The 18,796-nt window shown below is 36.5% G+C and overlaps 1 protein-coding gene across 4 annotated transcripts; it reads left to right on the top strand.

Moving 5' to 3' along the window:
• The first annotated feature begins 11,256 nt into the window (after positions 1-11,256).
• Positions 11,257-18,456, top strand: LOC143037887 (3-oxoacyl-[acyl-carrier-protein] synthase, mitochondrial). 4 transcript variants are annotated; one of them, XM_076206519.1, is made up of 3 exons: positions 11,257-11,457; positions 15,968-16,146; positions 17,203-18,456. In XM_076206519.1, exons 2-3 carry the CDS (start codon positions 16,003-16,005, stop codon positions 18,340-18,342), a joined length of 1,284 nt encoding a protein of 427 aa, XP_076062634.1. In that variant the 5' UTR covers positions 11,257-11,457; positions 15,968-16,002; the 3' UTR covers positions 18,343-18,456. The 4 variants fall into 4 exon arrangements, with proteins under 4 accessions (XP_076062634.1, XP_076062636.1, XP_076062637.1 ...); XM_076206521.1 differs by having other exon boundaries at positions 11,257-11,479; XM_076206522.1 differs by having other exon boundaries at positions 11,270-11,296.
• The last annotated feature ends 340 nt before the right edge of the window (positions 18,457-18,796 follow it).

Genomic DNA, 18,796 nt, shown 5'->3' with positions numbered 1-18,796 from the left:
GCAATATACCCAATATACATAATATACGCCATATGCTTAATATACGCAATATACATAATATACGCAATATACATAATATATGCAATATACGCAATATACATAATATATGCAATATACGCAATATACATAATATATGCAATATACGCAATATACATAATATATGCAATATACGCAATGTACATGATATATGCAATACGCAATATACATAATATATGCAATATACGCAATATACATGATATATGCAGTACGCAATATACATAATATATGCAATATACGCAATATACATAATGTATGCAATATGCGCAATATACATAATATATGCAACATACGCAATATACATATATACAATATACGCAATATACATGATATATGTAACATCCGCAATATACATAATATACGCAATATACATAATATACGCAATATTAATATATGCAATATACGCAATATACATAATATATGCAATATACGCAATATACAGAATATACGCAATGTATGCAATATACATAATATATGCAATATACGCAATATACATAATATATGCAATATACATAATATATGCAATATACATAATATATGCAATATATGCAATATACATAATATACGCAATATACATAATATACGCAATATAGATAATATATGCAATATACATATATGCAATATACGCAATATACATAATCTATGCAATATACGCAAAATACATAATATATGCAATATATGCAAAATACATAACATACGCAATATACATAATATACGCAATATATATATATAATATGCAATATACGCAATAGACATATATGCAATATACGTAATATACATAATATATGCAATATACGCAATATACATAATATATGCAATATACGCAATACACAATATATTCAATATACGCAATATACATAATATATGCAAAATGCGCAATATACATAATATATGTACTATACGCAATATACATAATATATGCAATATACATAATATATGCAATATACGCAATATACATAATATATGCAATATACGCAATATACATAATATATGCAATATACGCAATATACATAATATATGCAATATACGCAATATACATAATATATGCAATATACGCAATATATGCAATATACGCAATATACATAATATATGCAATATACGCAATATACAAAATATATGCAATATACGCAATATACATAATATATGCAATATACACAATATACATAATATATGCAATATACGCAATATACATAATATATGCAATATACGCAATATACATAATATATGCAATATATTATGTATATTGCGTATATTGCATATGGATTCGCAGTCAACTGCAATTACTATCACATACAGAATCGCGTCATTGCATTTCATTACACCACCGCCTATGGTTTGCTATTGATCCCATTGCCTATTAGACCATTGCTTATTTACTTGTATCCCTTTCGAGATGGATAATATTATTTGTATTCAACATTCAAGCGGTTTCATTTAGAGGGGCCGTCGCTATGTTAAAAGAATAAAAAACTATTAATTTCTTTGACAGAGTGAATCTCTTTACATCTTTTATTCTGGTTAACGACTGTTAGATACAACGTCTTTCGTTGATGCTTGGTTTAATCTGCCAAATCCTAGTGGCTACCTTGAAGAGTTTATTCTGGCTAAATCTAGTTGGTTTTAATCAGTCTGGAGCAGCCTCGGTATCTGTCCTATTCCATGGGTGGGCAACATTTTTAAGTGTGCGTGCCGAAATCAGCCAAACCTTTGATATAATTTTCTTTCTCGAGCGACAGTGAAGTAAAATCATAGAATTACTATACCCGCTGTGCGCTACGGTGGGAAGAAAAGAGTGTTCGTGAATTCGTCTCCTTTGTTAAAGGTTATAACTGAATTTATTTTACATGCGGCCAGGAGCCCATATATATATATATATATATATATATATATATATATATATATATATATATATATATATATATATATATACAGTATAATATACCGCGTGGGTAGTCACCCGTGGTGCGTAATTATCTAATTGCACTGGATTAGGTCAGGTCGGGTCAAGCAGGGTCGCACTGTAAAATGCAGGTGTTTGTGTGTGGCTGGCGTGTCAGGTCTAGCCGCGTGGGCGAGACAACGCGTGCTCCACCCTACTTGGTTTGTACACTACATACGAGTATGGCCCCCCTCCCTCCATCTCCTATATGGGCTCCAATCCGCCGCCCAGCGCAGTATGCGGTTATCAATGGTCATACAAAAGAAGTTGGATATTTATTGGTCATTTGTTTTAGGGTGAGCTCTGGGATTCGCGTCCCGGGAAATGGTCGTTAGTGTGCCAGACTTTAGCACGCGTGCCAAGGGTTGCCCACCATTGACCTACTCTATTCAGATGAGATGGACCTCTGGGCTTGAGAAGGTTAACCTACATAACGTACCTTCTTTTTATTTATTGTTATTATTATTATTATTATTATTATTATTATTATTATTATTATTATTATTATTATTATTATTATCATTATTATCATTATTGTATATTTTCAAGTTCTACGAGAGAGCAGACTGGAGTGAAAGATTGTGGAAGCGGTAAAATTAAATGGAACTGGACAGGTAAGTTAGCGTGAACGACTGACGGGCGATGAAGCAAATGCGTTACTGAGTGGACACAAGACGGGAAGCGTGTAAGAGGAAGACCAGACAGAAAGTGGAGGGACAATATAGAGAAGTTTGCAGGAGTGACATGACAGAGGTTGGCGTAGTCGTGCGAGTCTTGGAATGGGTTTGGGAAAGGCTTTTATACAGCAGTGGACTCAAGATGGCTGACTGATAGATAGATTGATTGACCATGGAGATGGTCACTGGCCAAAGCGATGGGACCGACTGCAGCCCATCTCAACAATCCTCCTCGGTGTGACGGAAACTTTCCCGAGCAGAAAAAAAAAATAAGACGGCTGGCCGGGAAGCAGAGAAAAGGAAAGAAAAAACTGGCCGGCCTGGGGTGTGCAATGGGGAATTGCCGGCCGGGTGGGAATGTGTACAAGAAAAGGAGGACGGGCGGCCGGCAAGGATAATCTTGGTGTCTGCTCTCAGTTTCATATTTTTCTTATGTATTTCTTTAGGTTTAGTGAACACGCCACCACGGTATACTATCTACGAAAAATCAGACTTTCAGTTATTTTCTTGATCATATCCTTCTCTATGCAGTGAAATGTCACTCTTGTATTTCTCAGCGTGCATACGTGTGTGCGTCTTCTTGTGCGAGAATCTACAAAAAAAATCCTTTAGAAAGAAGGTGGTGTGGAAATCAAAAGAATTTTCGACGAACTAAGAATCTCACACTTCGTCAACCTTCATGGGTTCAGAGAGAGAACACCCAAGGGTGTTCCTGCTGCTGGAGTCCAGGTTCCTCGTGTGTCTCTTCTTGACTTCGATCTCTTGCCTTTCTTCGTCGGCGAAGGTCAGACTCCTCTTCCTCGGATTCTTTCTGCTGCAACGGACTCTGACCGCAGTTCAACGAACCACATTGTCTAAATCTGCGTTTCTCAACCTTAGGGTTCCCCGGAACCCTAAGGTTCCGCAAAAGGTCCCTAAGGGTTCCGCGAGAACAAGTGAGATAAGCTAATGCACTTTTGATTTTTTATACAATTTCATATACGTAATATAATTAAACGCGCACGACATATTCTTGGTTATTGTAATAATGTATTATAGACATCCTATCTAACCTATTATTACGATGAAAATGAAATGAGAAAGATATTGTATGTTTTTTTTTCTTTTTTTTTTTTTTATTTTTTTTTTTTTTTTTTTTTTTTTTTGTTTTTTTTTTTTTTTTTTTTTTTTTTTTTTTTATTTTTTTTTTAGCAGGGGTTCCTTGAGACATGCAATCTATTTTAAAGGTTACGCAAGGGTAAAAAGGTTGAGAAACGCCGGTCTGGATGGTCGTCGTCGACTCTCATGGTGGTGGCGTCTCGCATTAATAGATTTAGTTTGGACAAATTTGGATTTAAGAAGGAAATGGAGAAGAACAGATTTAGACTGGACAAATTTAGATTTATGATGGAAGTGGACAAGAACTGGTTTACCCATCGATTGGTAAACGAATGGAATAGACTTAGTAACCATGTAGTGAGCGCTGAAACTATTAGTTGTTTTAAGAGAAGGTTAGATAAATTCATGGATAGGGATGACATGTGGTAATGGACATGGAACTGCCTAGTGTAGGCCTTATGGTCTACCTAGTGTAGGCCTTATGGTCTACCTAGTGTAGGCCTTATGGTCTTCCAAGCATGAGACAAACCGTTACAAATAAAAACATGAGACATAACACCACAAACGCCAATACGAGACAAAACGCCACTCGTCCAACTACGAGACAAAACGCCACATTCCGCCACAACACAAACCCGGAGGCTCCCTAGCGCACGTGACATTTCGTCCCTGCCCGTAATACCAGGTGACCTCCCCCAGTGATTAGCAAGTATAGGAACTCTAGTATAAAACTTAGATCTTTACTAGAATCTTCGGATTAATTCTTATCCCTATAGCTACTGAAGAAGGGTCTTGAACCCGAAATCGCGATCTAGCTAATATGACTACATACAGCCAAGTCATAAATTTCCTTCCTAAGGAAAACAAATCCTTAATAAGGTATATGGAAAATACCATTAAGAAAATTATTAATGCACAACTAAAGGTTACGCAAGGGTAAAAAGGTTGAGAAACGCCGGTCTGGATGGTCGTCGTCGACTCTCATGGTGGTGGCGTCTCGCATTAATAGATTTAGTTTGGACAAATTTGGATTTAAGAAGGAAATGGAGAAGAACAGATTTAGACTGGACAAATTTAGATTTATGATGGAAGTGGACAAGAACTGGTTTACCCATCGATTGGTAAACAAATGGAATAGGTTTAGTAACCATGTAGTGAGCACTGAAACTATTGGTCGTTTTAAGAGAAGGTTAGATAATTTCGTGGATGGGGATGATATGTGGTAATGGATATGGAACTGCCTAATGTAAGTCTTATGGTCTACCTAGTGTAGGCCTTATGGTCTACCTAGTGTAGGCCTTATGGTCTTCCAAGCATGAGACAAACCGTTACAAATAAAAACATGAGACATAACACCACAAACGCCAATACGAGACAAAACGCCACTCGTCCAACTACGAGACAAAACGCCACATTCCGCCACAACACAAACCCGGAGGCTCCCTAGCGCACGTGACATTTCGTCCCTGCCCGTAATACCAGGTGACCTCCCCCAGTGATTAGCAAGTATAGGAACTCTAGTATAAAACTTAGATCTTTACTAGAATCTTCGGATTAATTCTTATCCCTATAGCTACTGAAGAAGGGTCTTGAACCCGAAATCGCGATCTAGCTAATATGACTACATACAGCCAAGTCATAAATTTCCTTCCTAAGGAAAACAAATCCTTAATAAGGTATATGGAAAATACCATTAAGAAAATTATTAATGCACAACTAGCCATCACTTTTAATGAAACATGCATTAGAGAAAAACTCCTGCCCAAATACACTGACAATATATATATATATATTATATTGCGTATATTATATGTATTGCGTATATTATATACATTGCGTATATTATATATATTGCGTATATATATATTGCATAAATTACGTATATTACATATATTGCATATATTGCGTATATTATATATGGCATATATTGCGTATATAATATATATTGCGTATATTATAATATCTTGCGTATATTATATATTGCATATGTTGCATATATTATATTTATTACGTATATTCCATATATTATATATATTGCATATATGGCGTATATTATATATTATATATATCGCATATATATATATATTGCGTACATTATATATATTGCGTATATTATATATATTGCGTATATTATATATATTGCGTATATTATATATATTGCATATATTGCGTATATTATATATATTGCGTATATTATATATATTGCGTATATTATATATATTGCGTATACAACATATATTGCGTATATTATATATATTGCGTATATTATATATTGCGTATATTATATATATTGCGTATATTATATATATTGTTTATATTATATCATATTGCGAATCTTATACATATTGAGTATATTATATATATCGCGTATACTATACATGTTGGGTATATTATATATAAAGTATATTGCGTATATTGAGTATATTATATATTGTATCATATCATATATATTCCATATATTCCATTTATTATTATTATTATTATTATATATAATACATATATATATATATATATATATATAATATATGTATGCTCGAGTTCATACACACACACGAAAGTTTGCGTTCAACCCAGCTCCACTATGATAATGCATATATATATATATATATATATATATATATATATATATATATATTGCATATGTTATGTATATATTATATATATTCCATATACATATATATATATATATTGCATATATTATTATTATGTATATTATATATATATTATGTGTATTATTAATATTATGTTTATTATGTACGTAATATACATAATATGTTGCGTATGTTGCCTATATAGAGTATATTGAGTATATTAAGTATATTGAGTATATTACGTATATTAAGTGTATTGCGTATATTAAGTGTATTGCGTATAAGTGTATTACGTATATTAAGTGTATTGCGTATATTAAGTGTATTGCGTATGTTAAGTGTATTACGTATATTAAGTATATTGCGTATATCAAGTGTATTGCGTATATCAAGTGTATTGCGTATAGCAAGTGTATTGCGTATATCAAGTGTATTGCGTATATCAAGTGTATTGCGTATACCAAATGTATTGCGTATACCAAGTGTATTGCATATATCAAGTGTATTGTGTATATCAAGTGTACTGCGTATATCAAGTGTATTGCGCATGTCATGTGTATTGCGTATATCAAGTGTATTGCATCTATCAAGTGTATTGCGTATATCAAGTGTTACGTATATCAAATATATTGCGTATATCAAGTATATTGCGTATATCAAGTGTGTTGCGTATATCAAGTGTGTTCCGGTGTGTTGCATATATCAAGTGTGTTGCGTATATCAAGTGTGTTGCGTATATCAAGTGTGTTGCGTATATCAAGTATGTTGCGTATATCAAGGGTGTTACATATATCAAGGGTGTTGCGTATATCAAATGTGTTGCGTATATCAAGTGTGTTGCGTATATCAAGTGTGTTGGGTATATCAAGTGTGTTGCGTATATCAAGTGCGTTGCGTATATCAAGTGTGTTGCATATATCAAGTGTGTTGCGTATATCAAGTGTGTTGCGTATATCAAGTGTGTTGCGTATATCAAGTGTGTCGCGTATATCAAGTGTGTCGCGTATATCAAGGGTGTTTCATATATCAAGTGTGGTACGTATATCAAGTGTGTTGCGTATATCAAGGGTATTGCGTACATGAAGGGCGTTGCGTATACCAAGTGTGTTCAGTATATAAAGTGTATTGCGTATATCAAATGTGCTGCGTATATCAAGGGTGTTCCGTATATCAAGGGTGTTGCGTATATCAAAGGTGTTGCGTATATCAAATGAGTTGCGTATATCAAGTGTGTTGCGTTTATCAAGTCTGTTGCGTATATCAAGTGTGTTACGAATATCAAGGGTGTTCCGTATATCAAGGGTGTTGCGTATATCAAGGGTGTTGCGTATATGAAGGATGTTGCGTATATCGAGGGTGCTGCGTATATCAAGAGTATTGCGTATATCAAATGTGTTGCGTGTATCAAGGGGGTTGCGTATATCAAGGTTGTTCCGTATATCAGAGGTGTCGCATATATCAAGGGTGTTGCGTATATCAAGGGTGTTGAGTATATCAAGGGTGTAGCGTATATCAAGGGTGTTGCGTATATCAAGGATGTTGCGTATATCAAGGGTGTTGCGTATATCAAGGGATTTGCGTACATCAAAGGTGTTGCGTATATCAAGGGTGTTCCGTATATCAAGGGTGTTCCGTATATCAAGTGCGCTGCGTATATCAAGGGTGTTGCGTATATCAAGTGATGCGTATATCGAGAGTGTTGCGTATATCAAGGGTGCTGCGTATATCAAGGGGGTTGCGTATATCAAGGTTGTTGCGTATATGGAGGGTGTTGCGTATATCAAGGGTGTTGCGTATATGAAGTGCGTTGCGTATATCGAGTGTGTTGCGTATATCGAGTGTGTCGCGTGTATCAAGTGTGTCGCGTATATCAAAAGTGTCGCGTATATGAAGTGTGTTGCGTATATCATGGGTGTTGCGTATATCAAGGGTGTTGCATATATGAAGGGTTTTGCTTCTATCAAGGGTGTTGCTTATATCAAGTGTGTTGCGTATATCAAGGGTATTGCGTACATGAAGGGCGTTGCGTATATCAAGTGTGTTCAGTATATAAAGTGTTTTGCGTATATCAAGTGTGCTGCGTATATCAAGGGTGCTCCGTATATCAAGGGTGTTGCGTATATCAAGGGTGTTGCGTATATCAAATGTGTTGCGTATATCAAGTGTGTTGCATTTATCAAGTCTGTTGCGTATATCAAGTGTGTTACGAATATCAAGGGTGTTCCGTATATCAAGGGTGTTGCGTATATCAAGGGTGTTGCGTATATGAAGGATGTTGCGTATATCGAGGGTGCTGCGTATATCAAGAGTGTTGCGTATATCAAATGTGTTGCGTATATCAAGGTTGTTGCGTATATCAAGGTTGTTGCGTATATCAAGGGTGTTTCGTATATCAAGGGTATTGCGTATATCAAGGGTATTGCGTATATCAGGGGTGTTGCGTATATTAAGGGTATTGCGTATATCAATGGTGTTGCGTAAATCGAGTATGCTGCGTATATTAAGGTTGTTGCGTATATGAAGATTGTTGCGTATATCACGGATGTTGCGTATATTAAGGGTGTTGCGTATATCAAGGGTGTTGCGTATATCAAGCCTGTTGCGTATATGAAGGGTGTTGCGTATACCAAGGGTGTTGCGTATATCAAGGGTGTTGCGTATATTAAGGGTGCTGTGTATATCAAGGGTGTTGCGTATATCAAGGGTGTTGCGTATATTAAGGGTGCTGCGTATATCAAGGGTGCTGCGTATATCAAAAGTGTTGCGTATATCAATTTTGTTGCGTATATCTAGTGTGTTGCGTATGTCAAGGGTGTTGCGTATATCGAGTGTTGCGTATATCATGGGTGTTGCGTATATCAAGGGTGTTGCGTATATTCAGGGTGTTACGAATATGAAGGTTGTTGCGTATATGAAGGGTGTTGCGTATATCAAGTATGTTGCGTATATCGAGAGTGTTGCGTATATCAAGGGTGCTGCGTATATCAAGGGTGTTGCGTATATCAAGGATGTTGCGTATATCAAGGGTGTTGCGTATATCAAGGTTGTTGCGGAAATAAAGTGTACTGCGTATATGAAGGGTGTTGCGTATATGAAGGGTGTTGCGTATATGAAGGGTGTTGCGTATATCAAGGTCGTTGTGTATATTAAATGTGTTGCGTATATGAAGTTTGTTGCTTATATTAAGGGTGTTGCGTATATCGAGGGTGTTACGTATATGAAGGGTGTTGCGTATATCAAGGGTGTTGCGTATATCAAGGTGTTGCGTATATCAAGGGTGTTGCGTATATCAAGGGTGTTGCGTATATCAAAGGTGTTGCGTATATCAAGGGTGTTGCGTATATCAAGGATGTTGCGAATATCGAGGGTGTTTTGTGTATCAAGGGTGTTCCGTATATCAAGGGTGTTATGTATATCAAGCGTGTTGCGTATATCAAGGGTGTTGTGTATATCAAGAGTGTTGCATATATCAAGTGTGTTGCGTATATCAAGGGTGTTGCGTATATCATGGGTGTTGCTTATATCATATATGTTGGGTATATCATAGGTGTTGCGTATATCAAGGGTGTTGCGTATATTAAGGGTGTTGCGTATATCAAGTTTATTGCGTATATCAAGGTTGTTGCGTATATCAAGGGTATTGCGTACATCAAGGGTGTTGCGTATATCAAGGGTGTTGCGTATGTAATAGGTGTTGCGTATATCAAGTGTGTTGCTTATATCATGGGTGTTGCCTATATCATGGGTGTTGCGTATATCATGGGTGTTGCGTATATCAAGGGTGTTGCGTATATCATGGGTGTTGCGTATATCAAGGGTGTTGCGTATGTCATGGGTGTTGCGTATGTCATGGGTGTTGCGTATATCAAGGGTGTTGCGTATATCAAGGGTGTTACGTATATCAAGGGTGTTGCGTATATCAAGGGTGTTGCATATATCAAGGGTTTTGCGTATATAAAGGGTGTTGCGTATATAAAGGGTGTTGCGCATATAAAGGTTGTTGCGTATATCTAGGGTGTTGCATATATCAAGGGTGTTGAGTATATCAAGGGTGTCGCATATATGAAGGGTGTTGCGTATATCAAGGGTGCTGCGTATATCAAGGATGCTGCGTATATCAAGGGTGTTGCTTATATCAAGGGTTTTGCGTATATCAAGGGTGTTGCGTATATCAAGCGTGTTGCGTATATCAATGTTGTTGCGTATATCAAGGGTGTTGCGTATATCAAGTGTGTTGCGTATATCAAGTGTGTTGCATATATCAAGGGTGTTGCGTATATCAAGGGTGTTACGTATATTAAGGGTGTTGCGTATATAATGGGTGTTGCGTATATAATGGGTGTTGAGTATATTAAGGGTGTTGCGTATATCATGGGTGTTGCGTAAATCATGGGTGTTGCCTATATCAATGGTGTTGCGTATATCAAGGGTGTGGCGTATATCAAAGGTGTTGCGTATATCAAGGGTGTTGCGTATATCAAATGTATTAAGTACATTAAGTATATTAAATATATTAAGCACATTAAGTAAATTAAGTATATTGCGTCTATCAAGTATATTGCGTCCATCAAGTATATTGCGTATATTGAATATATTATGTATATTGTATATATTATGTATTTTTCGTATATTGCATATATTATGTATCATACGCCATATATATAACATATATAACATACGGCATGTATATAATATATATAACATACTCTATGTAATATATATAATATACGCCATATGATATATATATATAACATACGCCATATAATATATATAACATACGCCATATAATATGTATTACAATCAGGTAAGTATAAATTATTAATTACAATAAGGTATATACAATGAATTACATACGTTTACAAATTTATATTAGTGATTCCTCAGATATTAGATGATCCCTTATCAGCCGGTAAATGTTTACATCTTCGTGCAAAAATACGGAGTAACATAATGAGGTATCAGGGGCAATGTTTAGTAGTAGTAATTGAACTAAATGGATGACGTAATCTGGAGGATAAAGGGTTCTTAATTTTAGTATAGAGAGAAGAGTGAATGACTTATTGCAGGAAATTTTTCAATCGCACATATCAAATGACTCTTGTTTGAGAGAACTTGTGTAAGTATTTACTTATTTCAAGGTATTGTAAATTGTTGGTATTTGTGATTATACATTGTCATTAACAGTTCACTTACCAAGAAATATATCATGGAATCATTGGGTATCAGCTAGTAGGGTGTGGGTACGCAGACAGTTGTGGACAGGTCAGTTGTGTAAGGCCGTAGAAATTTAATCTTGCGAGTAATTAAAACAAAAGTATGAGCAGTTGTGATTGGTATAAATGTTATTGATTAAATTAATGTTAATGTGTTCATTCCAATGAAGTACAGGAAATGGATATCTATACTCTTCTTAATCCTCCAGACAAATCACCCACTGTCTTGACTGTGACTGTGTTTCAGCAACCATCCAGCTCTAAAACTACCAGTTCAGAATAGGACCGAGCACTGAATCAAACTGCTATAGATGTATTCCCTGGTAGTTATAAAAATGATTGCCAGTTTCACAGCATCAATTCCTACCTATAACATTGGGTAACTCCCATCGTTCTGGGTATTTTGAACCCCCATGTATAAGTACTGCAAATTAGTAGTAATATCTGTAGCAGTTTCTTAAAAGATTAAGATGTGCAAACATATATGTACCATGAGTTAGGTTAGGTTGCTCAGCTGCAATTCTTGCCACTATCATCAGCTAACTCTTATAATTCTCAGATCTGAGTATTTTGAACCTCACATATATAAGTACCACAAATTAATAGTAAAGTCACTAGTGATTTAAAATAACTGAGACTGGCAAGCATATTCATATATACCCAGTCCTTACACAGAAGACACTGAACAAGTAATTATACACTGCCCTACACTAACTCTACCTTAATTGATTTGTGGGACAATATAGTGTCTATTACCAGTTATCTTGGAGCTGTCTCTTGCAAGAGAGAACCTGTGATAGTTGTTTGATTGTCAATATTTTCATTGAAGTTATCAATGTGACTTAACCCATAACAAGATGTCATGTTGCAACATTGCAACCAGGGAGACTAGTAGCTTCGTTACTGTTGTAGCTAAAGAGGGAGTGAATAGTATAATTAAATATAAAATTATCTATATGTCTTACAGGATTGAAGGACTAATTATGAGTGTCTATATGGTGTGGTCTTATTTGATGGACATATGAGAGAATAATTAGTTTCACAGTGACCTTATTTTCATAAACTATCAGCACCTGTACCATCACATGGAGAAGTAGCTGCAAAACGCTGGCACTCCAGATCAAACTCAGGATATTGCTTTCTGTCAGCTTCCACTAATTCTTTTCTATCACTCTTCCACACAGGAAAAAAGTAACAATTAGCATCTTCCCTGTTCGTCTACTAAGTCAATGGCATTGGTACCTCACACTCATTCTTGTCAGAGAAATCAAGGAGGGCCTGAGTACTGTTGCTTTTTACTGTGGGTTTATGGATTTCTAATCAGAAATTCAAGATAATCAGTTACTAAATTTGAGAATAATTTAGATAAAGCATTGAGCAGCCAAGAGTTATTATATAACTATAGAGCTAAAATTCAATATAATAATATTCAAACTGATACCGCCACCACCCCTTATTCAGTTCAAAGTCCAGAACCGGAAACACAGGCCTAAGAGCTTCTTCCAGAAGACTACTGTAAGAAAATGTAAGGAATTATAGGTCATAGGTTGTTGCTCTTGGTGTTCCATGCTGACTTCACTCTCATACATTATGTCTTTATACTATCAAACTTTTGCTGTCTCATGATTACAATGACTGTTTTGATTGAAGCTTGGTGGCTATCAGTAACTGCAGCTCATTTCTAATTTTCATCCAGCTTATTCCTCTCATAATCTTGTTAGGGAATGAAGAATTTCTCTTGGTTGAATTAAATTATCTGATGATAGGAAGCCATAACAGGGTAGCAACACAATGGGTTAATGTTCTTATTATATTCTTCCAACAACACACTTCTTACAAACATTGCTCAACAAGTATTACTGGGATTTAACAATAAATCACTATCATAGAGAACAGGTATAGTAGCAGCAGACATAACCAAGGCATTTGGCAAAGTTTTCAAACATATACTGTCAAAGATCAATCTGTTGCTCCTGATTTCTCTTGCAGAAGGCTTGCAGCCTTCAGGTAACTGGCAACAGCCTCCAGGCAGGCCCATAAGTCACTCAGGGAAGATGTGTTGTTGTCTACGGATTGTTAGTGTGGATCATGGTAGTATGATGTGTTCTGTGACCTCTGTGTGGTGGTTGCATCTGGGGCAGTTTGAATCTGTGGTCAGGCCTATTCTGGGTTGGTATTGTTTTAATGCTGGATGGTGTCCTGAGCACAGGTGTGTTGCTGTAGTTCTTGTCAAGTGTGAGAGTTTTTTTTTTTTTTTTTTTTGTAAGACTTATGTCTTGGGGTTCTTGCTGGAGTATTGAGTTGAGGGGTCTGTCTTGAATAACTCATTTAGTGATCTGAGTGTGTATGTGTTTTTGTGTGGTGTAGGTGACAGGTTGTTTCAGATGTTTGAGTAGAATTGTGATGGTATAATTCATTGATTGTATTCTGTTGGTAGTGCTTGTGAAATATCATGTGAAAGGTGTGTGGTGTTTAGGTTCTGGCATAGGATTGTGTTCCTATCATGTTCATGTAGTGTTCTTTGGGGAGAATTTTAGTTTCACTATGCAGTTGAAGGAGATCACTAAAACGGACATACATGACAATGATGGGAAATGGTTGACAAACTGGATAGATGATAGTGCCCAACCATTTGGGTAGGCTGTGCAATGAAATCTTCCAAAGATTAATATTCTTAACTACATTATTCAACTTCTTTACAGGTGGTCTCCACACCAATTGCAAATTACAACACCATGATACTCGCTAATGCTGGTGATCTAATGATAACATCCCAGCACAATAACTGTAGAAGACCTACTAAGAACACCCAAACATACTTAGATAAACTAGAACAAAGGCTAAGACAAAATAGAGAGGAAATCTCCCCTTAGAAATTATTGGTTTCATTCTTCACCCCAGACAGCTTTGAATAATCAAAGAAATATTTAAATGTAAAACTGAATGGCTAACTGCTTCTGTTGGACAAAATTTCTAAAATTCTGCTCCTCATTTTTGATACTTGTATGTCCTTTAGCTCACACATCAAGGACTTAACAATGAAATAGAAACTACTCCAATAGAACACAGAACACACAGAAACCAAATTCCTTCCTATAAATCTTTGCATGAAAATGATAGGGACATAGTTCTATGTGGGAGCTCCTGCCTCACTCATCAATCCTTTGAAATGACGCCAGCTCAACCAACTGAAGGAGAGAGAGAAAGGCATCTACAACAGCCCTCCACCAACACCATGCATTACATCCTTACAGAAACACATACACACTCCGACCACAAAACAAGCACTCAAAGACCACCAAAGTCCTTGCTTCACTGAAGCCCTCCAGACATCACCCCTACAGAGAACTCCCTCCATTAATCATGTTGATACATGTGTTCAGGCCACCATCCATCTTTAAAACAACACCACTACAATATAGGCTTAGCTATTGATACCAATTCCCCCCAGATGCAATCATCATATAGGGGATACTGAACACCTCATGTGACATTACCCTACTGTAACCTTACTTAGACAACAACACAATGTCTCTTCTAGGAGTGACTTGTGGACCTACCTGGTGTTTGTTATTGGTTACCTGAGAACTGTGGGTGTCTTGCAAGTGAGACTTGGGGTAGTGGATTGATTAGTTAATTCCACTTGTCTCAGTTAGTCCTTTCCCTATCAGGTGTCATTTAGCCTTTTATTATGGTCCCTACCAGGATATTTGATTCAGTAGCAAAGGGGCTGATTGTTGTATGTACTCGTACATTATGTTGTGCATATATATTGAATTGGAATGTTACAAAAATTAACTCAATGGCCAAATATGTGTTTGCAGATAAGCCACTGCAAGATTTTAGGCAAATTTTGGGATTTGGCCATATTCATATATCTTTCTTTTCTCTTGTTTATCTTCATCTTATGTTGAACCTGGACATTCTTGGTGAGGGCATTAGTTATCCTTGGTATGGAATATTTTTATTCCTTCATTATATATTCCTAGGTTTGTATTATATTTTGTATTTGCATCATCATGTTTTTCCTCCAGCCCTATCTTTTTCATAAGATACTTCATCAGTCCTTGGTATGTCTCTTTTTCAATCTAACTTTCTTCTGTATTTATTTCCACCTTTTTTTCATATCCATGTACTTTACTTAACTTAATGTCTACCAATGTCATGAATACAATACCAGAATTTGAAAAGAAAAAAGTAAATGATTAAATACAAAAATGGATAGAGCATTACCTCATACCCTTGTTTAGTTGCTGGTGCAAGAAACAGTATGTAACCAAGTTTAGTGAATTTCTCTCCAGCTTTTCTGTTTCTCCCTTTTTTAATGGTTTTGTACTCAGAATCACATAGCTACTCATAGTAACTCACCCAGTTTTAGCAGGATTTTACATAGTAATGATTTAATTGTTTCAGTGTCAGAAATTTTAAGTTCTTGCACACGTAGAACCATGAGCATGAACGGCACTCGACGAGTGGTGGTGACAGGCTTGGGTTTGGTGACCCCCTTTGGAGTTGGAGCACCGCATACATGGTTAAACTTAACTGCAGGAAGAGTTGCAACACGTGCCATTGAGGATGAACGGTACAAAAAGGTATATATTTTATGGATTATCGAAGGTCTCTGAAAGTGAACTTAATGTAAAGGTGTTTGGTTCAGTACCAGTATGTCATACCATTACATGATGATAAGTTAAATGATAATTGTTGCCTCAAGTTTCTCAAAATGGAAACCTGATGTCCGACAGTGGCTGGCATTGGTCTTTGAGCTCTTCCAGAAATTTCATTCAGGGGAAAAAATTGGGCTGTTGTCTGTGGTGTATTAATGTGGGACTGTTTGTCACTGGCTTATCGTAGTAGGAGGAGGGAAGCAGTTGCCAGTTGTTGGTTCTCTATATGTGAACAGGTGAAGGAAATACAGTTAAAGTTGATTGATCTTGTGTCCTGCAAGATGGATGTTAGAGAGAATTAGCTCCTTGCTGCCAGTCTTCAAAAGACTTGGTCTCTGGCCTAAGATCTCTGTTAATCAACTTTGTATTTATTTCCTTCACATTTTCACAAACGTTGACCACCAGTGATTGTTTTCTTCATGGTACTATTATAAACTGGTGACATAGAAATATTACTAAAACACTAATACCACACAGGACAGTATACCCTTCTTTAACAAAACAAAAGAAACTAAATGAACACTAACAGACAACGCAGCTGGAATAATCATAATCAAAACACAGATAAAGAAAACCACAAACAACATCACAGCAAATATTTGTATACCACCCACCACATCAATCAATGAGGGACTGAGGACCATTACCAGCCAATTAGAGACTGTAGATCTCCAACCACTGAAACTTGAAGCCACAGTTATTATGATCAAGTAGATATTTTCTTCAGTCTGCTGCATTCAGGAAATATGATTAAACAGTATCCAAAGTAGTTTCCATAAAGCTAATCATTTAGAAAAGTGCAAATGCTATTTGTTTGGTATGTAAAATTAATTAAATGGTAATTTAAGTTCAATGGCTGATGAATAAGTTTACTTTGTTTTTTCATTAGCAGTCACCTATGCTGATTAGGCACTTAGGTTTTTGGAGATTGGTCATATTGCAACATCAGAAGATACATTGATGTGTTTTGTGTGCTTGCAGATTCCCTGTCGTGTAGCTGCATTTGTGCCAAGGGGTACTGAGGAGGGAGAGCTGAACTTATCCTCTCATTTCTCTGCCACAGAACTCCGAACTTTAACGCCGTCAATCTGTTATGCATTAATAGCAGCAAAAGAAGCCATTCATGATGCAAAGTTGAATGTAGATGATGAAAACATAAGTGAAAATACCGGAGTAGCCATTGGCATGGGTATGGTGGATATTGAGGACATTATAAACACGGGACACAAATTCAGCCAACAATACTCGAAAATCAGTCCCTATTTTATCCCTCGCATTCTTCTCAACATGGCAGCGGGTCATGTGAGTATGACATATAAATTGAGAGGCCCAAACCACTGTGTCACAACAGCTTGTGCCACGGGTGCTCATGCCATTGGAGATGCATTTAGGTTCATAAAAAACAGTGATGCTAATGTCATGGTGTGTGGGGGAACGGAAGCAAGTATTTCCCCAATTGGTATTGCTGGCTTTTGTAGATTAAGGGCTCTTGCCACAAAGTTCAATGACCGACCAGAAAAGGCTTCACGGCCATTTGACATTGCACGTGAAGGCTTTGTTATGGGTGAAGGGGCAGGAATCCTGGTATTAGAAGAACTGGAACATGCTAAAGACAGAGGGGCGAATATCTACGGAGAGATATTAGGGTATGGTCTTGCTGGAGATGCCTTCCATATCACTTCTCCAGTTGAAGACGGAAGAGGAGCCATGAAAGCAATGAGGCAGGCAATGCGAGAGGCTGGTGTAAATAGAGAGGAAGTCAAATATATCAATGCACATGCTACATCAACACCTCTTGGAGATGCCATTGAAGTGCAAGCCATTAAGAAGGTTTTTGAAGACCACTCCAATGAGCTTCATGTGTCGTCTACAAAAGGGGCCATTGGACATCTTCAGGGAGCAGCGGGAGCTGTAGAAGCTATATTTGCCATTTTAGCCTGCCATGCTGGATACATACCTCCGACAGCAAATCTAGAGGAACCTAGTCCTGAGTTGGATCTAGACTTTGTTCCTCGGTTGGCTAAGGCATGGCTGCAGACATCTGACAGAAGAGTTGCTTTGTCGAACTCATTTGGATTTGGCGGAACCAATGCATCACTATGTGTTGCGTCTTATGATTAACTTGATCAACAAATAGTTGTGTTGATTATGTAATTCCAGAATGAATTTAAAGATTTTGTACTAATGTATATGTATAATTTAAAAGATATCAAATGAATGATTTTATAAATCTTATTATTTATATTTTATTTGAACAAACTTAAATGAAAATGTGTTATGTTTTTCATGTATGGTATACATGAGCCAGAACTTAGGAAAAATGGTTAAAGAAGTTATCCTTATCCACACTGTAATGTCATCTGGTATCATCTAGGAAGTACTCCAAGGGATAACTATGAATATCATATATTATAAAACATTCCTTGTCTGTTGTTTGCGTGCATGATTGTGTATAATGCAGTCTTCCATTATGTGTTGTATGGTATGGGGTAAAGTGTTACATCCTGGGCAGCTTTTCACAATGCGGTCATCCAGCCTCTTCTGGTAGCTTAGAATTAAATAGTTTAATAATGTA

Source organism: Oratosquilla oratoria, chromosome 23 (assembly GCF_046742065.1).
Source record: "Oratosquilla oratoria isolate Oo_2021 chromosome 23, ASM4674206v1, whole genome shotgun sequence".
Taxonomy (NCBI): Eukaryota; Metazoa; Arthropoda; class Malacostraca; order Stomatopoda; family Squillidae; genus Oratosquilla; species Oratosquilla oratoria.
The sequence above is the reverse complement of the archived record's forward strand: the minus strand, read 5'-3'. Positions and strand labels throughout refer to the sequence as shown.

What these genes read in the sequence shown, in the direction of transcription:
- LOC143037887 (XM_076206519.1), top strand. Translation starts at nt 16,003, where the DNA reads ATGAGCATGAACGGCACTCGACGAGTGGTGGTGACAGGCTTGGGTTTG. An exon ending in AGGATGAACGGTACAAAAAG is followed by an intron (nt 16,147 to 17,202) that starts GTATATATTTTA and finishes GTGTGCTTGCAG; the next exon opens with ATTCCCTGTCGTGTAGCTGC.